Below are 24,483 nucleotides of genomic sequence, written 5' to 3' on the forward strand. Positions count from 1 at the left end.
GGGGCAGTGCGGCTCGGTTCAGGGATCCGGATGCCGAGGATCACAGGTAGAGCTTCTTGACGTCTTTGGGGAAGCACTCGTGGTAACCCGATCGGGGCGTGGTCTTCGGAGATGGCTAGTTGCAGCGTCCCGATAACGCGGTCGCCGTGTACCTGCACAAAGGTCGGACCGTATCTTCGGCCCGACCCCTCCGACCGTCTAATTAGTGGACGAGAAGAGGATTTCTATGTGTAGAACTCGTGCTGTTGTCCCCCCCCCCCTATTACCTTTAGGGCTCTGGACTATTTATAGTTTGGGTCTGATACTACCTGATGTTCCTGCCTGTCAGAGCAGGGTCGTGCCTCTGGCTGGATTTGACATCGCCATTAGGGTCGCGTGGCGGACCATCCTGTCGCAGGGTATGGGCAGCCTCGGTCGTCGCCTTCTGCGTTTGGGTGAACGTGCAGGGTATGGGCGACGGAGCCGCTGGCTGAGAGGGGGTGACGTTGGCGACGTCGGGTCAGCGTTAATGGCCGTTCACTCGGGCAGGGTGCGTGCCACGCGCGGATGGCATCGTGGCATGTCGCGTCGCCATTACTCCCTAAGGGGAGTCACTTCGATTGTCCAACCATGGGATGGCTGGCGTCACAGTCCGTGTCCCCGTTGACTCTATGGTGACCCCCCTATCACTTCCCCCCCCCCCCCCAGGCGGAGGCGTGTTGCATTGATTTTTTAGAGTTCCGTGGATGGATGGCATCCTTGTGTAATGTTTGACTCAAACGAGCGACTCGTAACGACTCGATCGACGAGTTGCAAGTCGGGAACTGGACTGGAGCGACTCGTAACGACTGGATCGCCGAGCCGCAAGTCGGGAAATGAACTGGAGCGACTCGTAATATGACTGGATCGATGAGTTGCAAGTCAGGAACTGAACTGGAGCGACTCGTAATATGACTGGATCGACGAGTTGCAAGTCGGGAACTGAACTGGAGCGACTCGCCATGACTGGATCGCCGAGCCGCAAGTCGGGAAATGAACTGGAGCGGCTCGGGATATGCTTTGAACCGACAAGTCGCAAGTCGGAGGCCGAACTGGAGCGACTCGTAATATGACTGGATCGACGAGTTGCAAGTCGGAAACTGAACTGGAGCGACTCGCCATGACTGGATCGTCGAGCCACAAGTCGGGAAATGAACTGGAGCGGCTCGGGATATGCTTTGAACCGACGAGTCGCAAGTCGGAGGCCGAACTGGAGTGACTCGCCATGACTGGATCGCCGAGCCGCAAGTCGGGAAATGAACTGGAGCGACTCGGGATATGCTTTGAACCGACGAGTCGCAAGTCGGAGGTCGAACTGGAGCGACTCGTAATATGACTGGATCGACGAGTTGTAAGTCAGGAACTGAACTGGAGCGACTCGCCATGACTGGATCGCCGAGCCGCAAGTCGGGAAATGAACTGGAGCGGCTCGGGATATGCTTTGAACCGACGAGTCGCAAGTCGGAGGCCGAACTGGAGCGACTCGTAATATGACTGGATCGACGAGTCGCAAGTTGCCTCGCATTGGCGCTGTGCCTGGGACGCAGGCCTCTCTTGTACCTGGGAGTCACTGCTTTGCTGTCTTCCAAAGGCAGGAATGCAGGCGCCGTAAGTTGTGGCGGTGGGGTGTGCGGCGCTGCACGCCACATGGCGCTTGGAGGGGAGGTGGCGCGGCTCTCAGGGATCAGGTTCCCCTGGGCGGGATCTCCGAAATCGGTGAATGTGGGATTCTAAGGCGCCCTGCTGGCCTCGAGGGCCGCGATCTGCTTTTCCTTCCTCGGGAAGCTCGACCGTCGTCCACGACTTATTATACATAAGCCTTCCCCAGAGGGGTTCGCTCTGTCTCTCGACTCAGGCCTTTTCCCATCGTCTTGAGGTTAGGATGTCTTTGTCTTCCTCCTCCTCCTCTCCTTCAACTTCTACCTCCTCTTCCGAGCGCCCCGGGGTTAGGCATTTGTCTCCGGGGAGCGTATCCCTAGAAGTGGGAGGGAGTTCTGCCCTGCTTGAGAAGTTCAAGCAGTGGCATGACGTAGACTCGGTGGTGACGGAGGAGCTTCTGGGGGAGCTTCGGGCTCGCTACTGGATCCCGGAGGGTTATACCCTATCCGCCCCCCGTCCGGGTCAGCGCCCGTATGACCAGTTTCCTCAGGGGTTTGGTTTGACGGCGGGCGCCCTTGAGGCGGGGTTACGGTTTCCACTCCATCCCATGATTGAGGACTGCCTCCGTAAGTGGGGTATATCGCCATCTCAGATGGCGCCAAATTCGTGGCGCTATTTAGTCGTCTTCCTTGGAGAGTGTCGAGCGACCGGGATAGAACCGTCCAGGGATCTATTTCTGACTTGCTTTCGACTGTGTTGGGGTCGGGGCGGCTATTACCTGGCCGCGCGTAGCGGGTTCAAGATCGGCGACGCTCCTTCCAACAATAAAGGTTGGAAGAGCCGCTTCTTCTTCGTCGTTGCAGTCGGGGATGGGGCTTCAGCACTGGGTGGACCTCCCGCTCTGTCGACAATGTCCTCCCGCTGCTTTCTGGTAGTGAGTCGGCGGATGTGGATCGTCTGAGGGGCATTCTGTCTTCTTCTCGGGCAATCGAGGAGATGATCGAGGAGTGGCTGGCCACCGCAGGGCTGAGCCCGGCTGCCGGGGGTATGGTTGTTCTTTATGCCGCGTATAGCTTTTTTGTCTCGAGCCGCCTGACCAACCGGGCTTTCTCTTGCAGAAATGGTGGATCTTCAATCTGTGAAGAAAGCGTCTCAGGGCTGATCCAGGGTGGCCGCGCCTCGGGGTGGCGACGGTTCGGGAGCCGTCCCGAAAAGGGGGGCGTCGGAGGGTGGCCCGGGCTCTCCGGACGTGAGGCGTCCAAGAAACTGAAGACCGCGGTCAGGAAGGTGTCCGCGAGGTCGGCTACTCGTGAATGCAATCTTGCGGGAGGCGTTCCGCTGGGCGAGGCCTCGGGGGCTGCCAAAGGCAAGGAGGCGGCCGGGTCAGCCGGAGGGGATCCTGCGCCAGGGGCTTCTTTGCGCCCGAAGTCGATGCGGGACTTGTGCCGCATCGGTGGGTCGGCCGGCGAGGAGTACCGGACTCCGGGCATGACCTGCCTTCCTACTGGAGCGGCGGGAACTCCCTATGTTCCTCGGTGGTCCGCCCTTAAAGCGGACAGCCATGTATGGGCCGATGGATCGATGGCCCAGGAGTTCATCCGGGGTGCGCTGCACCCGCTGTTGGCCAAGGAGCTTTACGGCCTGACCTCGGAGGCCTTGGCAGATCGGGCGGCCAAGTCTTTGGTCTGGGTAAGTACCGGCATCCCGCTCCCATTCAACATCTATTTCCTGTGGATCTTGACGTTACATCTCGGTGCAAGGCCAACATTACGCCATGGCTCTGCTTGACCGGGCCCTTGACGCTGGGAAGATGATCGAGCGCCAATCGAGCGCCTTCGCCGCGCTGCGCCTTGAGAACGAAGAGCTGAGGCGGTCATCCGGCCCAGAGGTTGTAGCAGCCGCCGAGCAGCGCGCCTCGGCTTTGGAGGAGGAGGTGAGGCGCCTGAGGGCCGAGCTGGAGGAGAGTCAGGCTCGAGCCCGAACGTTGGATGACGAACTGCAGACGCTCTCGAACGACATCGAGTCCGCCCGATCTTCGGCCTGGGCGGCTGAGGAAGCCCTGAAGGAAGAGCAGCGAGCGCTGCCCGAGCGGCTGGAGAGAGCGGTCGTTGAGTACAAGGCCTCGGCGAGTTTTGAGTGTGGCCTGGTAACGTCGGGGCGGGTGACGTATGAATTCGGATACCGGGTGGCCTGTGCTCGCGCCCGATCGACCCATCCGGAGTGGGAGCTGGAGCCGGACCCTTTTGCCGATCACCCTGCGGATGATGGCGTGGATATGCCGGGGAGCGTTCCCTTTGATGATGGGCCCGAGACGCCTCCTCCGAGTTGATTTGTATTTTACTTTTTGTTTTTGGTCGGGTCGGCCTTTGATCTCTGTATCGCCTACCCATTGCATGTACAGATCTTTTATATTGGAGGTAGTTCGTTCTGACTATTGTCGTGTGAGTCCCTTATAATGCATGCCCTCGTTTGATCTTTCTTTACGGATAGAACTTCTTCAGGTTTGCTGCGTTCCAGGTTCTTGGTAAGTGGTTTCCTTTCATAGTTTTGAGTCGGTAGGTCCCTTCTCGGACCATGTCATAGACCCTGTATGGGCCCTCCCAGTTGGGTGCGAGCTTGCCTCCCGCCCGGGTCGGGTCGGTTACCTCTGCCTTGCGGAGGACGAGATCTCTGATCTTGATTGGGCGGGGACGAACTCTTCGGTTGTACATTCATGCCACGGCCTTTTTGTAGGCCAGGGAGCGCAGGTGGGCCTCGGTCCTCCTTTCCTCAAGGAGGTCTAAGTGCGCGCTCTCAGGCCTTCCTCAGAACCATCTTGTTTATAACCCGAGGTGCGAAAAGTTGGGAATACCATTTCGGGCGGGAGGACCGCTTCAGTCCCGAATGTAAGGCTGAACGGGGATTCGCCTGAAGCCGTCTTCGGGGTTGTCCGCATCGCCCATAGAACACTCGGCAGCTCGTCTACCCAGGTTCCGTGCGTGCCCGAGACTCTCCTCCTGAGGCCCTCTAGAATCGCCCGATTCATTACCTCGGCTTGCCCGTTGGTCTGGGGGTGCACCACCGAGCTAAACTTTAGTTGTATTCCATACAACGAGCAGTAAGCTTTAAACTTGGCGTTGTTGAACTAGGCCCCATTGTCGGTGATAATGGCCCTCGGGATCCCGAACCGAGTGATGATGTTCTTCCACGTGAAGCTTTGAACTTGCTTCTCGGTGATGGAGGCCAAGGGTTCGGCTTCAACCCATTTTGTGAAATAATCAACCCCGACAATGAGGAAACGTCGTTGCCCCGAAGCCGGAGGAAAGGGGCCGAGGAGATCGAGTCCCCACTGGGTGAAGGGCCAAGCGATTTCCATCGGGTTGAGAGGGACCGCCGGTTGATGCTGCAGTCTGGCGTGCCGTTGGCACGGTTGGCATTGTTGCACGTATGATGCGGCGTCTCGGCGCATCATTGGCCAGTAGTATCCTTGTCGGAGGGCCTTGAAGGCCAAGGTCCGACCCCCGATATGCTCCCTGCAAATTCCCTCGTGAAGCTCGGCGAGGACGGTGTTGGCCTCGGGTGGTGCGAGGCAGAGCAAGAGGGGCTGTGAGAAACCTCTGCGGTACAGCTTCCCACCAACTAAGCTATACCAGGCCTGTGTTCGCCTTAGTCGTCTTGCTGCCGTTGGGTCGTCGGGCTCCGTCCCATCTGTCTTGAAGCGGAGTATCTCCTCCATCCAGTTGGGCGGGGTTCGAGTCTCGACGACGCCGTAGGATGGTATGGTTGGCGCCGCTATGGGCTCGGTCATGGAGGTTTCTTCTAAACCCCATGTGGAGGCTGCTTTCGCCAGGGCGTCGGCTGATGCGTTCTGGGCCCGGGGCACTTGCGTGATTGAGAACCGGCTGAAGAGGCGGGCGAGCCGCTGCGTTTCCGCCAGGTATGATGCCATTGTGGGGTCCCGGGCCTCGTAGCTCCCATTCACGTGTCCTGTCACCAGCTGAGAGTCGTTGAATACCTCGAGGTTGTCTACCTGCATCTCCAAGGCGAGGCGTAGGCCATGTAGTAGCGCCTCATACTCGGCTTCGTTGTTAGTGGCTTGGAATTGCAGTCGGATGGACCTCTCGTAGGTTTCTCCAGTAGGGCTTCTAAGGACGAGGCCGATTCCGGCTGCGCCGGTGATGGCGGAGCCGTCGACGTGTAGGGTCCACGCGCGGTCGGTGTCCCTCCGTCCATCTGCACAATCCTCGGGCGTTAATTCAGAGATGAAGTCGGCCAGTACCTGGGCTTTGATGGCGTTCCGAGGAGAGTATTGGATGTCGAACTCGCTGAGCTCGACCGACCACCGTAACATTCGGCCTGACACGTCGAACTTGGATAGGATTTTCTGCAGCGGCTGGTCAGTGACGACTTTGATTGTGTGGGACTGGAAGTATGGGCGCAGCTTTCGCGCTGTCTTTACCAACGCCAGAGCCAGCCTTTCGATAGGGGGGTACCGCGCCTCGGCTCCAGCGAGGACGTGGCTGACGTAATAGATAGGCTGCTACTTCGGCGGTGCTTCTCGGACCAGTACCGAGCTGATTACTCGCGCTGACGCCGCTAGGTAAAGGTCCAGGGTTTCCCCTGGCTCAGGGGAAGCGAGTCGGGGCAGGCGGGTAAGGTACGTCTTCAGGTCTTCAAAAGCTTCCTCGCACTCGGGGGTCCAGGTGAAGTTGTTGACTTGTTGCAGGGCCTGGAAGAAGGGCATGCATCTGTCACCTGACCGGGATATGAATCTACTGAGTGCCGCTAGCTTCCCCGTGAGGCACTGTACCTCTTTGACGGAGCGGGGTGAGTGCATCCGAGTTATGGCCCGTACCTTTTCCGGGTTGGCGTCTATTCCCCTCTGGTGGATGACGAAGCCGAGGAATCTTCCCAAGCTAACCCCGAAGACGCACTTTGCGGGGTTCAAACGCATATTGAATCGTCTGAGGGTCTGAAAGGTTTCCGCCAAGTCGGCCAGGTGCGCCTCCGCGGTTCTGCTCTTTACGATCATGTCGTCCACATATATTTCCATGTTCCTGCCAATTTGGTGTTTGAACAGCTTGTCGACCATCCTCTGGTAGGTTGCCCCAGCGTTCTTTAGGCCGAACGGCATCACCTTGTAGCAATATATTCCTCTGTCGGTGATGAAGGCGGTATTCTCTTGGTCTTTTGGTGCCATGTGGATTTGGTTGTAGCCCGAGTATGCGTCCAAGAAGGTAAGGAGTTCGCAACCCGAGGTGGCGTCGACTAACTGATCTATCCTCGGGAGCGGGTAGTAGTCTTTGGGACACGCCTGGTTGAGATTGGTGTAGTCAACGCACATCCGCCAGCTTCCATTAGGCTTTTTAACAAGGACTACATTTGACAGCCACTAGGGGTACTTCACTTCGGAAATGAATCCGGCCTCTGTCAATCGGTCGACTTCTTCGCTGATCGCCTTCTGCCGGTCGGGGGCGAACCTCCGTGGCCTTTGCTTCACAGGCTTGGCCTCGGGATTGATGTTAAGCTAGTGTTCGGCTACTGTGCGATCGATCCCTGGCATTTCCTTGGGCGACCATGCGAATACATCAGCGTTTTCCTTCAGGAACTCGACGAGCTGGAGCTGGTTTTCTTTGGGTTGGGCCGCGCCGATTTTCACAGTCTGACCGGGCTGGTCTCCCTTTATCGGCACCTCGGTAAGCTGCTCAGGGGGTTCAAGGTGCGTTGGTGTGGCAGCCTCTTCTCGAGGGTCTGGGATATGGGGGCATGCCCTCTTCGGGAGGGAGACCACGGTGAGGTAGCACCTTCTCGACTCTCCTGGGTCGCTTCGTGACTCTCCGACCCCTGCCGAGGTGGGAAACTTGATGGCTCGGTGGTAGGTTGAGACTACCGCTTTCAGCTTGTTGAGCGTTGGGCGTCCGAGGATGACGTTGTAGGCCGAGGGCAGGTTGACCACCATGAACGTAGTCATTATTGTCCTGGTCCTTGGTTCCTCCCCAATGGTGACAGGGAGTGTGGTGGTGTCGAGCGGGGAGATTGAGTCTCCGGTGAATCCCGTGAGGGCTGAGCTTATGGGAATGAGGTCCTCGGTGGGCAAGCCGAGCCTTTTGAAGGCGTCGAGGTACAAGATGTCGGCGGAGCTCCCAGTGTCGACCATTACCCTCTTTACCCGAGCGTTGGCGATCTAGATGGAGATCACCAGAGCGTCGTCATGATGGGACCGTTCCCCCTCCTCGGCCCCAAAAGAGATTTCGGGTTCTAGCTCGGGTCGGGGGCATTTCTCGACCGAGCTCCGGGCGTAGGATTTCCTTGCGCTTGAGCTGCCGCCGCCTGCCGCCGGTCCCCCGATGATGACATCGACCTGCCTTTCGACGGGCATCCAGGGACGAGGGGTTGCTTCTCGAGGTTCCTTGAGATAGCGGCTGAGGTACCCCCTTCTGATCAGCTCCTCAATCTGGTTCTGGAGGTCGTGGCAGTCCTCTGTGTCATGGCCATGGTCTTGGTGGAACCTGCAGTATTTCGACCGATTTTTGTAAGTAGCTCTCATGGGATTGGGGGGCCGCAAAAGACCTTTCTCCCTGATCTGGAGGAAGATCTCGGCACGAGGCGTGTTGAGTGGGAGGGGCGGAGGCCTCGGGAGCCGCTACTCGGGATGGTCGAGCCTCCGACGGGGTTGCGGGTCGACCGACGAGGTGGCGGCTCGGGATTGCTCGATCCGCGGTTTCTTCCCGACCGTGCGTCTTCCTGCTGCCAACGCTTTGCCGGCGACGTATTGGTTGGCACGGTGGAGCATCTCAGGGACAGTGGCCGGCGGCTTCTCAATTAGTGACCAGAAGAACCTCGAGGGTTTCAGCCCCGTTAGGAACGCCTGCATGATCAAAGAAGGGTGAGTATCTGGATACCCGCGGATCTCCGCGGCGAAGCGTGTTACAAACTGTGCGAGCGTCTCCTCTTCGTGCTGCGATAGCGCCAGCAGGGCGGCTATGGGAGGCTGAGGCTGCGCGCTGGTAAGGAAGCTTTGTTCGAACTCCTTAGCGAACTGGTCGAAAGATATGATTGAGGATTGGCGCAGCCGGCTAAACCATGCGCGTGCTGGTCCTCTGAAGGTGGTCGGGAATGTACGGCACATTAGTGCGTCGGACGTGCCGTAGAGGGCCATCTGAGTCCTGAACGCGGCGACATGCTCCGCTGGGTCGGAGCCGCCGTCGTATGTTTCTAGGGCCGGCACCCTGAAGTTGAGGGGAACAGGTTTCTCTTGTATTTCCTGAACAAAAGGGGATCCACCCGAGGTGCCCTCGTTTGATTCGTCCCGTGACTTCTGGAGCTCACGTCGGAATTCGTCCAAGCGGCGGTTGACTTGGGAGAATTGTACCTTAATGAAGCTGTCCGCCGAGTCGGATGATACGGAGTCAGGCTCAGGGCGACGTCGCGCGGCTTCTCAATTAGTGACCAGAAGAACCTCGAGGGTTTCAGCCCCGTCAGGAACGCCTGCATGATCAAAGAAGGGTGAGTATCCGGATACCCGCGGATCTCCGCGGCGAAGCGTGTTACAAACTGTGCGAGCGTCTCCTCTTCGTGCTGCGATAGCGCTAGCAGGGCGGCTATGGGAGGCTGAGGTCGCGCGCTGGTAAGGAAGCTTTGTTCGAACTCCTTGGCGAACTGGTCGAAAGATGTGATTGAGGATTGGCGCAACCGGCTAAACCATGCGCGTGCTGGTCCTCTGAAGGTGGTCGGGAATGTACGGCACATTAGTGCGTCGGACGTGCCGTAGAGGGCCATCTGAGTCCCGAACGCGGCGACATGCTTCGCTGGGTCGGAGCCGCCGTCGTATGTTTCTAGGGCCGGCACCCTGAAGTTGAGGGGAACAGGTTTCTCTTGTATTTCCTGAACAAAAGGGGATCCACCCGAGGTGCCCTCGTTTGATTCGTCCCGTGACTTCTGGAGCTCACGTTGGAATTCGTCCAGGCAGCAGTTGACTTGGGAGAATTGTACCTTAATGAAGCTGTCCGCCGAGTCGGATGATACGGAGTCAGGCTCAGGGCGACGTCGCGCGGCTCGGGAGGGTGCGGGAGAAACGCGTGCGGGCGAACTCTCGTGGTGAACGGCCCTGTCTCAGGTTTCACCGGTTGCATCCTGTCCCGTGCTTGGCCTTTGTTGGGTTGGGTCGGCGGAGGCGTATGTCAGTTGCCTGATTTCGGAAATAAGTGGGACAACGGTCTGCATTATCTCCGCTATTCCCTGTACTTGCTTAGCGAGGGCGAAAAACGCCTCGGGCGGTACGGCCGGGGGGCCGACCGCGGGTAATGGGGGTGGCATCCCTAAGTCGTTGAACAGGCGCCAATAACGATCCGGCGTTGACGTCGGCATTTCTCTTTCTCCGTGGGCGACGGGTCCGACGGAGTCGGCATGAGGATCGCTCGACATTCGGGCCCTCCTTCTAGCGACAATCTGATGCGGTCTGCACCTGTTTAAGCCGTGACCTCGGGGCGGTGCGGCTCGGTTCAGGGGTCCGGATGCCGAGGATCACAGGTAGAGCTTCTTGACGTCTTTGGGGAAGTGCTCGCGGCAACTCGATCGGGGCGTGGTCTTCGGAGATGGCTAGTTGCAGCGTCCCGGTAACGCGGTCGTCGTGTACCTGCACAAAGGTCGGACCGTATCTTCGGCCCGACCCCTCCGACGGTCTAATTAGTGGACGAGAAGAGGATTTCTGTGTGTAGAACTCGTGCTGTTGTCCCCCCTATTACCTTTAGGGCTCTGGACTATTTATAGTTTGGGTCTGATACTACCTGATGTTCCTGCCTGTCAGAGCAGGGTCGTGCTTCTGGCTGGATTTGACATCGCCATTAGGGTCGCGTGGCGGACCATCCTGTCGCAGGGTATGGGCGGCCTCGGTCGTCGCCTTCTACGTTTGGGTGAACGTGCAGGGTATGGGCGACGGAGCCGCTGGCTGAGAGGGGGTGACGTTGGCGACGTCGGGTCAGCGTTAATGGCCGTTCACTCGGGCAGGGTATGGGCCACGCGCGGATGGCATCGTGGCATGTCGCGTCGCCATTACTCCCTGAGGGGAGTCACTTCGATTGTCCAACCATAGGATGGCTGGCGTCACAGTCCGTGTCCCCGTTGACTCTATGGTGACCCCCCTATCAATCATCATCACATAAAATCTTTATCTTTTTTTGTTTTCGTTCTCAAGGAAATCTTTATTCGTAACCTTCAGGGATCGTCCATGTTCTTACCTTTTATAAAAACATTTACTAGAATGAGTATTGAAATTTCAAGCCTTCATCAACGGACGCATGCATTAATAGCGCAGGCGAAGGAAGGGACACTAGATAGGGCTAACTAGTCCGCGTCGGCAGTCGCCCTAGCAGCTAGCTTGCCCGTCACATGTAGTGCCTCCTCGTCGGCCGTCCCTTCTGATGGTGAACTTGCGCCTACCACAGCTCGAGAATTGGTCAATACTGGAGGGGAACGATTCCAACAGTCTGTGTGAGGGACTGATTCTTTAGTTTATTGCATAGGACAATAAACTAAGTGGGAACGTCACTGTAATGCTAATAATGCTACTTCAAGCCATCTCACAGTACTGAAAACATTTCTTCTAGAGAGGTTATGAATACAACGCAGAAAGGTCAGCCACGGTCCCCAAAAGTGGAGAAACCACCACTATAATGAACAGTGTTTACACGTTTAAGGACAAAATGAAGTGCTATAATATTAAATTAACCCACCAAATTGGGTTGGCCAATGTTGCTTCGTAAAGAATTCGTCAAGTATATCCCATCATTATTTATCAGAATGTACAGGCCATCCAGCAAAAATGGACACCACACTACTAATAACAATCTGACTTATTTTCCAAATTGTAAAAAAGATTCCAAAACATTTTACATGGAGAATGTATGTTACCATGGTATTTATTACTTGCCGAAAAGCAGACCAAAAGGTTGGATTGGATGAAGCTAAACTGATTCTGGATCCCAAAACAAGATGAGAAAAAGGTTCCAAAGGTGGCATGCAGATAATCCTTATTCTGGTCTGATTTATGTTTACTCACAAATCAATTTTGCAAAGCACAAAAATAAAAATTTGTTCATGATCCCTTTGATTTCTTTTGTCAATTTTTACTCTTTACTAAAGAATAAAGGAGATGACATCTACATTTGTTGATACACACATCAAGCATGGTTACAAGTTCATATATATAACTAAGACTTAGGGGGTCCTGTTTTGGTAATCCTAAATGAATTCAGCAGCTTAATCAACTTAAGTCGATAAGCGCCTTTGTAGTCTGAGGTCCATTAATAGGATCAGCTCTTCAGTATTTGAGTATGGAAGTTAGACGGAATAAGCGAATTCCATAATACTTATTTTCTTTGAGTTATAGGAAGTTATTTACTTTCTTTGAGCTAAATAAAATACTAATTATATTGTTTCGTTCCTTCAACACTTTTTTATGATTTTTTACACTCCACTACCAGATTTAAAGATTAGAATTGTTTGCAGAGATACAGAAACAAGATAATGATCGAAATCGAATACCTAAAATGAAACGAGTTGCGATTTATATGCTACCGAACAGACAAATTTAATGGAAGATAAATTTGCAAGAAATCTAGTAACTTTAAGCAATTATTTTCAGACAACAGATTATATGATAACCCTACATGTAATATTTACTAATAGAAGAAGCAATCAAACAAGAACTAAGTGACCAAATTAACTCGTAAAGCCTCTACTAGATGTACACAAATAACCAGCAACTGTTCAAATTAGTCCAAGAAAAGGAAAACTCATCATGAATCTACTGCAAGGAAGCACTATGATAGAAGATAGTAAGGTGATCAATCATACTCGAGAGGAATGTGTTCATGGTGCTTGGAATGATAAATTATCATGGTTCAACATGTCAGGAAAACTTGCCTGGCAGCATCCGGTAGTCTTCTGCCTATATATATATATATATATATATATATATATATATATATATATATATATTATATGATGGAGTAAGCCTATGCTTACTTGCTTTGGTCTTGAAATAAGCCAGATGATTGAAAAAGACTTCCAGCAAATATCAGGAAGGAGAAGAATGAGCTCCATTTTCACAAAATAAAATTGAAGTCTTAAGCAATTAGTATTATATGGTTTAGGGTTTAGAAAATTACTGATTTAGTAATAGTCTTTGTCCACTTCTTTTAATTTTGCTATATGGAAATCAGTCATTGGTTTTGACGGATCCATGAAAGTTTCAAAGGTTTTTAGTCATTGATTAATAGTTTTTTAGCATATTGATATTGACTTATATAGTAATCAATGACCAAGTATGCCTGTTAAAACCGGAGCCTACTGGTTTTTTTCTAAATGACAAGGGATGCCTGAGACCAAAGTATATGATGAGATATCATATTTCAGGTAACTCGAATCTCTATCCTACAAAATTGGCAACGTGATATGAACAGAGAGATTGACTCTATGTGAATGAGGCAATCCATTCGACTGAGACAACCAACGATAACCTCGATGCTAAGGTGAGCCACTATTTTATAATCACAATCCTAATAATTCGATACACGAAATCATGACTCAATAATAATCGAATAATCCACGTAATTGTTATTTGTATTAACCATTGCCTCAATTTTTATTATATTTTTAAATTATTTAAATCTTTTACTAACTTAGAATAGTAATTTTTATAAGATTATTTGTCGACTCTCTATCTTCATGACAGTATATATTATAATAAATATGAAAATAAACTCTAATTGATCCAAACTCTCTCTCTCTATATCGGATGTATAGAATCTTAACATTGTAACATTGTGGTTTTAATATAAATGTAGATAAACGAGACATAAACGATTATTTATGATTATAAATGATTTTAATTTATTAAATTTATGTTTATGAATATGTGTGTGAAAATCAGTAACAATACAACAATACGTTAATGACCTCCGGTCTTCACAAGACACCAAGAATTATTATTGACGAAGATTATTTTTTTAAATCAAAGTAGGAAATAGATATTTGATGAGGAGAATTTAACTCTTAGAAATTTACTATTAATTTGTGATAACTACTTGAATTATTATTATTTTATAGGTATAAAAAATGCATTATATTTTCATAGATGCCCCCCCCCCCAAATTGTTCGTACTTATACAAATGTTCCTCTCTTCCCATTCTTGCACCTTATAAATTTTTATTACACACTTTTAGCGCGTGAGAAGACGAGGAAAGTTCGAACAATAAATTCAACATTTTAGTCCGGAAAGGATGAACCAAATTGTAACTATAAAGCGTTTTTTTTTTTTTGTCATTTTGGCTGAGTTCTTATGATGCACTTATTATATTCTAATCATGATTTTTTCTATTTTCAATTATTTACTTATTAAAAAAAAAGGCTCCAAATTAAAATTTTAAGAGCGTCCACAATTGGGTTTCTACCAAATGGTGCTCTTAATTAAATTTTATCTAGGGGATTTTTTTGTGTCAATTTGACAAAAATACCCTCTGCTCTTCACCCAATGCCCCCGATCGTCGGTCGCTTCCGCTACCAGCCCCGCCCTTGCTCCCACCACAAGCCGCGCCACCCGTCGCCTCCTCCCCCTCCTCCCCCGTCGCTCGCCCTTCCGCGTCGCGGTGGGAGCAGTTTGGTAGAGCGGAGGCGAGCAGCGAGGGCGCCAACGATGGAGGCAACAAAGAGGCGACGGAGGCGGCCTTGCTGAGGGAGGGGGACAAGGCTGTCGCCAGCTAGCGGCGTTGCACAAGTGTCACCATCGCGAGGCATCTCCTTCCACCCGCATCTCATCCCATGCTTCGCAATCCATGTTGTAGACGTCGCCCCTCGGCGAGCCCTCGGTCACGTACATCCGCTGCCCCACTACCGTCGCATTGTACCGCGTCATCCCCCGTCGCATCCCCACGACTAGTGCCTACTGGCACGCCACGAGGTCATAGCACTCCATTGTTGAGATTATGCCATCGGCGTCCCCTGCCGTGAATATTCGACCCTCGATCACCCCCATTGTGAAGCACCGTGGGATGGGCATCGAGGGAGGAGGGGGGGAGGAGGAAGGGCGAGTGACATGCTCTCACCACAATGAGGAAGGGTGGGCGATGAGGGAGGAGAGGGGGGAAGGAGGAGGAGAAGTGGGAAGGGGGAGAGGAGGAGGGGGGTGGGAGCGACGGACGACGGTGGTGGCAGTCAAAGTGAATGGTGGAGGAGGGTAGTTTTGTTAAATTGATGAAATGGTGCCCCTTAGGTAAAAACTAATTAGGAGGGTGTCATTTATAAAAGTCAAACATTGAAGGGTTTTTTTCAGATAAAATGTCCAAATTTTAAATTATTTTTTAGATAAATAATTTTAAAATATATTTATTGGTTCGTTTTGGCACTTATTTCATTCATCAATATGCTATCCTTAATTAAAAAAATGTTGTCATATGAGCATTATTTTTTTGAAAAGATTATTACAATTTTATATTAATATGACTAAAATGATTTTTGTTTATTTTATTTATCTGTATACGCATGCAGCGTCATTAAAAAGCCTCAATTGACTTTTTCTTTTTCTTCAAGGAAAAGCCAATAAAAAAGCACCGAGAGAAGAGAAGAGGGCAAAGTAGGCAACGCGGACGAAGAACAAAAGAAGTGCCCTTCGTCGTCTCTCAACGTGGAAAAGGTAAGATTTTGATGTAAAATTTGTTATTTTTTCTGTGAAATCAATTCATATCTTCGTCATCATGGCGATCTGATAATAACTAGGGTTGGGGTTTCAAGATTTAAATTTCTTCCCCTAGTGTCTGTTTCGTTCATCGCATAAATTAGATCGGTTTCCTTTGTCTGCGCTTTCTCATCCATACACGTGGGTCTCTGGATCTTGTGATGAGAGTTTGAGAAATGCCATTTTATGTCCGATTCCGTCGGTTGTGATGGGATTTGGCTTCTTTTTGCGGGATGTTTCAATGAGACATTCTTCGATTTTGGACAATAAAAAGGCACCTTTTCTTTTTACGAAGGGTATCCTGATTCGAAGAGGTTGTCGTAGGAAGTCATACGTATCGGTCTATTGTTTATGTCTTATTTGCTATGCTAAGCGTTTTCCGCGAGACTAATTGTTCTGTTGCACAGGCACGAATTGGTCAAGGTATCGAAATCAAAACGAGGGTAAGTCCTTATAATTAGATTTGTGATAGTTTTTGGAGAAAAATGACATGGTTTCTTGATATTTGATTTGTTCTTTTAAGATGGACATTCAAAGAGGATTTTGTGATTCGGGCATTTTCTCTGAGTCAGAGCGAATGTTGTTGTTAACTTGTTATCCCCTTTCCTTTTCTAATATCTTTTGGCTATTATGTTTCTTTTCTCTCTCTTTTTGTTCTTTTATTATTATAAAATAAATATACTTCCTTTGGTGGTCATGAACTCGCCCTACATCAATGTTCCTACCAGAGCCAAAATTGCTTGCATTGGGCGAGTTTGTTAAAAGAGCTTTCCATGATACCATCTATCATTATATATTAGCTATTGCTAATTTTGTTCCAACTAATATAGTTTTTCTTTGGATTTCAGTTCAACATGTCTCCATCATCAAGTTTGTGCATTAACTATTTTTCATGGATCTGGTACTATCTCTTACGTTGAAACCAATGAGAAATATATTGGTAATTGCGTCCAGTTGAACTTGAGTTAATTTTTTTTTATGATACACTTGGCCATTTAAGTTTTTAAATTATTTATGGTTCTCATTTATGAAACAACTCTTAAGATTTTTTTGTTCTTTTGCGCTGTATTTGAAATATATGTATATATATGTTTTTCAAAAGCCTTTTCCTAAAATTTGATTATATCTCAGATAAGTGGATTATTGGTAAGTAAACAAAATTAGTGGATTACTTACTATGTGTGTTGCTTGGTTATTTTGTTTTACATGGAGTTCCATTATCTCCTTGTTTTCAAAATAATGAAAAGTTGTCTGACTAATATAAGCATAAATTCAGCATTTTAGTTTTCTTTAGTTGCATAGTTATTCTTATAAGATAATCATTTTTCTGTTTACTTAAAGAAACTTTTCTTGCCTTCGTGGCATACAGACAGGTAATGGAGAACAAAATTCAGGAGGGTGAATATTTGGCCCTAATTAGTGAGCTCACTAATACAAATACTATACAGAATCATGAGGTGGAGTTTCAGCAACCTGACATTGAAAAACTGGAACTTGTGGAGGTGAAGGCTAATACAGAATGTTCAGAAGGTGCTTCTGAGAATGAGATAGAATTCCTTTTGCGTAGAGTTAAAAGTACTGCAACAATGCTTGCCTACCTGAAATCTAAAGCAACAATCATGGCAATTCCTCAATTAGCTCATACGTCATGTGGGATCAAACATCAAGAGGGGGTAGGGCTTGTTGACAAACATGGGATACCAGTATCTGATTGGTTTAAGGATGTTGATTGCCCTTCCTCGGAAGATTCAGATGTGGAAGTTCAACTGACAAATATTCCTCAGTTTGAATCTTTTGATGCCAATGATGGAGCATATACTGGTGAATTACTCAGTACAGTACACATGGTATCAGATGTCATGGAATCTCTCATTAAGAGAGTTATCATGGCAGAAACTGAAGCTGATAATCAGAAGGAAAAAGTGAAGTTGGGCATGGAAGAAAATACAAAGATGACCCTTCAAATTGAGATCATGTCAGCAAAGGTTGAAGAGATGGAAAAGTTTGCACTTGGTGCAAATAGTATTCTGAATGAAATGCGGCAGAAGGTTGAGGATATGGTCGAAGAAACATTAATACAGCGACAACAAGCTGAAGAGAACAAGCAGGAGCTTCATCGTGTAAAGCAGAACTTTGAGACATTAAGATCATTTGTTAAAAGTCTTATCAGTGTCAGAGAACTCCTCCTATCATCGGAGCAACAATTTCAGACTGTTGATGAACTTTTTGACAGGTACCTTATTCTATTTACTTGAGCCAACCGCATTTTTGTTGCTTTAGTTATTAGATTCTAACTTACATAAGTTGTTTCTAGCTTGACTTGTAGTATCCTTAACTTTTGATAGTTCCTGTGTACATCTAATTAGCAATATCATCATTTGAATTAAGAAGTCAAGTTTGTATTCATAGCTTTAAGCCATGTGGTGGCACTAAAATAGTTAAAAATAAAAATAAGGAAAGTATCTACATTTTGCCGTGGTATATATTTTCTATTTCATTCTCTTGTCATATTTGCTAAAACATCTTTTTCTTTATTGTTTTGATTCAACTAGTACCGGGTAAAACTTTTAGTACAATATAACTTAATATGTATGTGAACATCATAATGTATTTTGATGTGAAGTTATGGATATCACTCTGATGTCTACATCTGTTTAGTGTAAATCATACTATTTATTTCCTAAATGGATGTCTACATCGTGAGATTTCAGTATTTGCTTTATCATGCATGGTAATTGCTTTCTCATGCTGATTTCTACATCGTGAGCTTATGATATTTTTTTAATGATTCACATTGTCTGGCTTTTCTGTTTCTTTCATGAAATGGATGTGAATAAAGTTTCAGTCTCTCAGACTTATCACCAGAGTCCAGTAGCACTCCTGTGGTAGTATGTATTTTCATAGCCAACATATCAAAATTTCTTTTATATTTTTGTCGGATTTTAAAATTGAAATCCAGAGGATTACTTTACCAAAGAGCTCTTTGTTTCGATATACAGGCTGCTTGTTGAGACGACTCATTTACAGAATGATAAGTTTCAGAAGGAGGCTGAAGTTCAGAAGCTCATTGAGGAGAATGTGAGATTGAGAGCTCTGTTAGACAAGAAGGAGGCTGAATTACTAGCCATGAATGAACAATGTAAGTTCATGGCTATTAGTAGTGGCAATTAATTGATCATATATTGAACAGTTGAAATATTCAACGTGGTGATCCTTCTACCACACTGAAAGTTTGTGGTTAAATTCTTTAACTGTACAGTTCTGAGTGTGCAATGGTCAAGTACATACAGCTTTTCGGACATGTTGCAAAATGTAACTGGCTGCTACATTGATCGACCAAAATGTCACTGGGATTTATGAATGTGCTATCATCATTCTGATTATTATTTCAGAGAATCGAAGAGTGTCCTTATATGTCTTAACTTCTATGCTTGTTTCTAATGAGCAATGCTAGATCAGAGATGTTGGTCCTATTGATGTTTTGTGCCACTCAAGGATCCAAGCGGGAATGATCATCCTGTTTCTCCAACTAAAACTCGTCATTTTCATGTACCACACTTTCTTTGTTCTATTCCTTTTCTAATGACTATTGGTGACATTGTTATTATGTTAACAGGAATCATATAGCTCCCATATCATATTGGTTCAATTTTTAGCTCTGCTTGATTTTTCTCTGGTTCCTCATTTTTGTGGAAGAGCATCATATCTGAAATCCTATCATAACACGGTTGAAGTCATACTGATACAATTTGGAAATCATTCATTGCCTTCTTTGTTCTCTGTACAGGTTGATGTTTTTGCTGCATCTTTACTTTCATCTTTTCGTTATGACTTTTTATGTCACTCTTTATTGAACTCAAATCAACCACTAGGATTGCCCGTGCCTTTAGATTCTCACAAGCTCAAATCAATCATGTGTTTTCTTCTTCCCAAAATTTAAAAGAGAAAGACACCCATTTTTATAACATTTTATTTCTAGTTCCAATTTCCACACAGAACATTCTCCATATGTCAATAATAATTATTATAATGGTACTAAATTACTAATATCAGTAGTAATAGTAAGTAGTATTAGCAACAGGAAGAAGAAAATGATCATGATGTGATCAAACTTCTGACCCAAGTTGGGTTCATCTCGAAGGCTTAGACCCAACCAGTTGGTGACCGCCAAACGCACCGCTTCTTTATCTAACGGCCATGGGGCAATGGCATCGACGTCAGCATCGACTAACCCCCACGATCTCGTACCCGCGCACATACCACGCGATAGCTCATCCGGGTCCCATTTTTTCCATCCTCCAAACCTCAGCTCGCTACTTTCGGGAGTGAAGGAAGCGGAAAAAAGAGGCTCCTCGATTCGCCCTCTTTTCTGCTTGGATTCGAGCATCGGATCGCAGCGAGGGAAGGCGTCGCGATGAGGGGAGCAAAGCAGCCGATCTACGCCGGGGCGGCATGGGTGAGGCGGCAGCCGCCCAAAGTGAAGGCGTTCCTCTGCGTGGTCACGGGCATGGCGGCCCTCGTCTTCCTCCGCTTCATCGTTCACGACCACGACAATCTCTTCGTCGCTGCAGAGGCCGTCCACGCCCTTGGAATCTCCGTCCTCATCTATAAGCTCACCAAGGAGAGGACCTGCGCCGGTGCCTGCCGCCCTCGCTTTCCCTTTGCTTGCTCTGTTTTGGTTTATTTTGATCTGTTGTTAATTCAAGAAATCGATCTTCGTATAGTTTTTGATAAAAAAATCGTAAATCTTACTGCTTCTGTGTGCTTGATTTGATTGTGGATGTAGCGGCGAGAATAATACTTGATGAAATTTTGTGATTTACCTAAAGGGTGCTTTAGATACGATGACTCAAGAAAGTTAATTGTTCACCGTCTGACATAATTTATGGGCTGGAGCAATATCTGATTTATCGTCAGGGTTCTGATTTGTGAGTTTGTTGGAGCTGCCGTTACCGTTGATGGTAGGGTTATGACATGGAAGTTTGGAGAAGCGTATTACATCGTTGCTACTAGCAGAATTATCAGCTGATTACAAAGTTCAAAAATTCTGCTCATGAGAACTTCGAAAAGATTGGCTTTGGGTGGTTAGTTATATTTAGAACATGTTCTATTTCTGGATTGAATAGATGTGCCTGCTTAATGATGGTTTAAGTGAGTCTACAATTTGAGCTTATCAAAATCTATCATAAAATTCATGTTGCTATATGGACATTTGCATATTCTCTTGCTTGCCCCATTGTTGGTGTTATTTTTCCAGCATTATCATTTATGAGTACATGTGAGACCATGAAATAAAAGAACTACAAGAAAAAACCCTTCTTAGAATTTATCTGATTATGGATTTCTTTAATATATTTTTGTTATGTTTACTAATTTTTCCAATTAAGTTATTCAGTTTCTGTCTCATAAGGAGTTCCAACTTCGTTTTGAAGAAAATTAACATTTTTTTTTGGGAATCTGGAACATTCTTTCATGGAGCATTGAAATGCTAAAAAAAAATAGAACTTCTAACCTTATAATTTCTTTCACATGTATCTTCAAATAGTTGATTGCATCAAACTTTTTAAAGATTTATTTGTATTACTTATATGTGAGGCTCTTAGATATTTGTTTTTACTAGGGAGTTGAATGGATTTAATACGTCATGAATTTTTGTTGCTTTGGAATTCATGGTACCTACCTCTAAGCTTATATAAATTGCACTTATCTTCTTGAATTGATTTCGTGCATTTACAATTCTTAATTTGCAGGACTTTCATTGAAGTCTCAAGATTTAACAGCTTTGTTTTTAGCTGTCAGACTTTATTGCAGCTTCGTTATGGAATACGATATACACACATTGCTAGATTCTGCCACTCTTGCTACTACTCTTTGGGTTATTTACATGATTCGATTTAAACTGAAGTCTAGTTACATGGAGGATAAGGACAACTTTGCCATATATTATGTGGTAAGATATGTTATGTATGTTTTCAAAAACAAAATGATAATAATCTCATTGGAAATTATTTTCTTGGTTGAAGTAATGGCTTTAGCCTACTCTTTGGAATATTTTGTATTTGTGATGGAGGAAATGTTCTTCAAATTTGGGTGATGAATTTGTTTTTCAAAGTTTGTATTTCCTTCACTCGGGTCTCAAGGGTCAATAACATGGAGGGTTGGGATTTTGAAGGAAATATACAAGTTTATTAAAAGTTTATTTTTCTTCTACTAAGAGTTTCTTTTAATTTAAGCCTCTTTGCTAGTCTCAGAAAATTTTCTTAGCTGCTATAACAGTGTACCTTTTATTTAAGATTATAAATGGATCAACCGTTTTTCTGTTTTATATGATTGTAGGTTGTGCCTTGTGCTCTGTTAGCCTTTGCAGTTCATCCTTCTACATCACATAACATTTTCAATAGGATATGTTGGGCATTTTGTGTTTATTTGGAAGCTGTTTCAGTTCTGCCCCAGTTACGGTTGATGCAGAACACAAAGGTGCAACCTGAATTCTGAGATTCTTGTAAATTTTTTATAAAAGTTTTCTAATTGTATCTTCAACATGCTTTCTAGATTGTAGAACCATTCACAGCTCATTACGTTTTTGCTCTGGGGGTTGCAAGATTTCTGAGTTGTGCTCACTGGGTCCTTCAGGTTGGTTTAGTATGAGATTTGGTTCTTTTATGGAAATATTGTTCATATTTGCATTTTGATTAGGAATTATTAATATGTCACCCATGTGCTTTTAACAGATTGATTTCTTAAGCATAGGCAGGATAATTTTATTTTCTCCTACTGTTCATGATCATGATAATTTGTAGGCTACTGGTTCTTCATCTATTAACATAGAAAGTTGATTGACAATAACCTATTTACCATTTATAAAATTGCTGCAAATTTTCTGTGTTTGTTTGCTTGGATAAATTGCCCTACTATATTTATTATATTTTGAAATTCTTAACTTGAGTTTTCAACATCATTGCAAATCTGTTTTTTCTTGAATTTCAATTCTGAAACTTTTAATCTAATAATCAGATTTTAATGTGAATATATGTTCTTTCCATAAACCCTGTTAGTGAAGCCCATACATAGTGCACCATTATTGTCCTGCTTCTTTTTTGTGTTATCAGTTTGAAAGGCATGTGTATTGATTTTTCATTTATTTTTGTTGTAGTAATTTTTATGGTCTGGCCTATCCTACTTCCAATCTATCTGGATATCTCTCCAGGTGACCAATATTGGTGTCCATATTTTACTGCATACCAAAGATCTACTATTTGTGTCACTGTTTTACTGCAATTGGACAGACAATTTTCACTTTCCCTCCTCTCTCGATCTGCTTTATACCTTCAAAGTCATAGTTTTATTATTTGTATTGACAGCCACAAGTTAGCTTTATCCACAATGCATTTCCATACTATGACAATCATTTGCATGACCCATGATAGGTCTAATTATATGGAGCCACACAGTTATGAGTAATGAGTTCTACTTTGCTAGTATAGGCTAGCATTATACTTTTTATCTCTGAGGTGAATATTATAAATGGAACACAAACTCACAAAGAAAAAGCTTTTGCACTATCTTACTGTAGAAAAGGTGGCTGGAACCTTTGTTATTCTTGAAAAAAAAATCCAACTCGAATTCTGTTGTTTCCACACTTTCTGTAATCATTCCTAATTAATTGACTTGTAATTGTCCTTAAGTGTAAAGAATAAGTAGAAGATTTAAGAAAAAACTAGTTAGAAAAAAAATCAAGAAAACATATGTTGTATACAAGTGTTTTTGACATCATGCAGAAACAGATACATACATTTTTGGTAGTAAAGTTTAAATAATTTGTATGGGAAGGTATGAGAAGTAAAAAAATCTAGTTACCAGAGAAATTTGTAAATGTGAAATAAGGGAATCTTTTGGAAACATGGACATTTGTTATACTTAAACATATGTTACATGAAGTATTTCCTTTTTGGTGTCTTTTGTAGGTCCTGGACACTCGTGGGCGATTGTTGACAGCTTTGGGGTATGGCTTGTGGCCATCAATGGTTCTTCTTGCTGAAATAGTTCAAACTTTCATTCTTGCTGATTTCTGTTATTATTATGTGAAAAGGTAACTAAAAATCTTCTTGTGTCTACATTCCCATATGGAAAAAATTGAAATCTGAAATCGATCTTCCCTTTTTTGTTCTGCCTTTTCATTTCTCCTGCAGTCTCGTTGGTGGACAGCTGGTGCTCCGGCTTCCTTCTGGCGTAGTGTGATCCTATGTGATCTGTGCCACACTTCAGTTTGAGTTCATTTGAATTCTTTGTTGGTGTAACTGTAATGCCTCGTCTCTCATGCAAGCCTATGCTGGTTGTGGATTCACACTTGTGACATCTTAAGTTATGAAGAAGTCATTTCCATGGTTACGAAGATCAATTCTCGCATATAAGACCACCTTAAAGTGGGTGGGGATTGCTTGTTATCTGTGTGCTAAGCAAAGCATAATGCTAGTAGTTATTTCAGGATAATTAAATTGTTCTTTTTAACAGAAGGCTCTCTTAGTAGTTGTAAACTTATCACACAGAAGCTTTCTGCCCTTTGTCATACTCTTGTGTTCTGGGATGAACTTTGACAAAGCATTAGAGCATTAAGATTATTCTTTTTCTTGTTAAAGGCTGATCATCACATATTGAACTTGTCAATGTTTGTGGTCAGCAAATTTGCTTTATTTTCTCATATAGGTTGGTAAAAGCCACAATTTTAAAGTAATTCGACTATGCTTGTTATGGATATCTGTGGATTCCTAATATATTCAAAATATTAACCAACTTGATGCAAGTAGGCAGTGAAGCTTAAATCAAGCTGAAGAGAGAACATTTCAGGGCACTTCTATCTACATACTTGGTGACTGAAATATCAGTGATGGCTAAACACCTTCAAAGAACCAATACCAGTTGTTAAGGCAACCTTAAGGGTGGATTAGCTGTTCCAGCATTGATGAGACTGCTTGAAGCTGTTCCAACTAAAAGATCAAATCAATGCTGCCAGGTTGGAGAAGAGGAATTTATAGTTCATTCTTTAACACATTATGGTGTGACATTCTTGTGGGATGCTGCATTTGAAGACTATGAAAAAAAGAGCTTCTGCATACTGGAACAGGTGCCCTACTAAAAGGAAGATGAGTGATGACTT

At 45.9% G+C, this 24,483-nt stretch overlaps 4 protein-coding genes across 10 annotated transcripts; 3 read left to right on the forward strand and 1 right to left on the reverse strand.

The window, feature by feature from the left end:
* The first annotated feature begins 2,338 nt into the window (after window positions 1–2,338).
* Window positions 2,339–4,051, forward strand: LOC135616189 (uncharacterized). Its single transcript, XM_065115378.1, has 3 exons — window positions 2,339–2,662; window positions 2,736–3,306; window positions 3,378–4,051. Exons 2-3 carry the CDS (start codon window positions 3,183–3,185, stop codon window positions 3,944–3,946), a joined length of 693 nt encoding a protein of 230 aa, XP_064971450.1. The 5' UTR covers window positions 2,339–2,662; window positions 2,736–3,182; the 3' UTR covers window positions 3,947–4,051.
* Window positions 4,052–4,741: 690 nt separating this feature from the next.
* LOC135616385 (uncharacterized) lies at window positions 4,742–5,947 on the reverse strand. The gene has a single exon (XM_065115572.1). The coding sequence runs from the start codon at window positions 5,945–5,947 to the stop codon at window positions 4,742–4,744; it is 1,206 nt and encodes a 401-aa protein (XP_064971644.1).
* A 9,219-nt stretch (window positions 5,948–15,166) lies between these two features.
* LOC135586536 (uncharacterized) lies at window positions 15,167–18,725 on the forward strand. Of its 7 annotated transcripts, none has more exons than XM_065117820.1 (4): window positions 15,167–15,287; window positions 15,737–15,772; window positions 16,699–17,562; window positions 18,329–18,725. In XM_065117820.1, exons 3-4 carry the CDS (start codon window positions 16,706–16,708, stop codon window positions 18,498–18,500), a joined length of 1,029 nt encoding a protein of 342 aa, XP_064973892.1. In that variant the 5' UTR covers window positions 15,167–15,287; window positions 15,737–15,772; window positions 16,699–16,705; the 3' UTR covers window positions 18,501–18,725. The 7 variants fall into 7 exon arrangements, with proteins under 7 accessions (XP_064973892.1, XP_064973893.1, XP_064973896.1 ...); XM_065117824.1 differs by having other exon boundaries at window positions 15,198–15,287; window positions 16,703–17,562; XM_065117822.1 differs by lacking the exon at window positions 15,167–15,287 and adding an exon at window positions 15,307–15,643.
* Window positions 18,726–19,627: 902 nt separating this feature from the next.
* LOC135617508 (uncharacterized) lies at window positions 19,628–23,895 on the forward strand. The gene is made up of 6 exons (XM_065117826.1): window positions 19,628–19,966; window positions 21,080–21,279; window positions 21,666–21,806; window positions 21,882–21,962; window positions 23,294–23,418; window positions 23,519–23,895. Exons 1-6 carry the CDS (start codon window positions 19,744–19,746, stop codon window positions 23,565–23,567), a joined length of 819 nt encoding a protein of 272 aa, XP_064973898.1. The 5' UTR covers window positions 19,628–19,743; the 3' UTR covers window positions 23,568–23,895.
* The last annotated feature ends 588 nt before the right edge of the window (window positions 23,896–24,483 follow it).

The sequence above is a fragment of the Musa acuminata genome, chromosome BXJ2-7 (genome assembly GCF_036884655.1).
Source record: "Musa acuminata AAA Group cultivar baxijiao chromosome BXJ2-7, Cavendish_Baxijiao_AAA, whole genome shotgun sequence".
Taxonomy (NCBI): domain Eukaryota; kingdom Viridiplantae; phylum Streptophyta; class Magnoliopsida; order Zingiberales; family Musaceae; genus Musa; species Musa acuminata.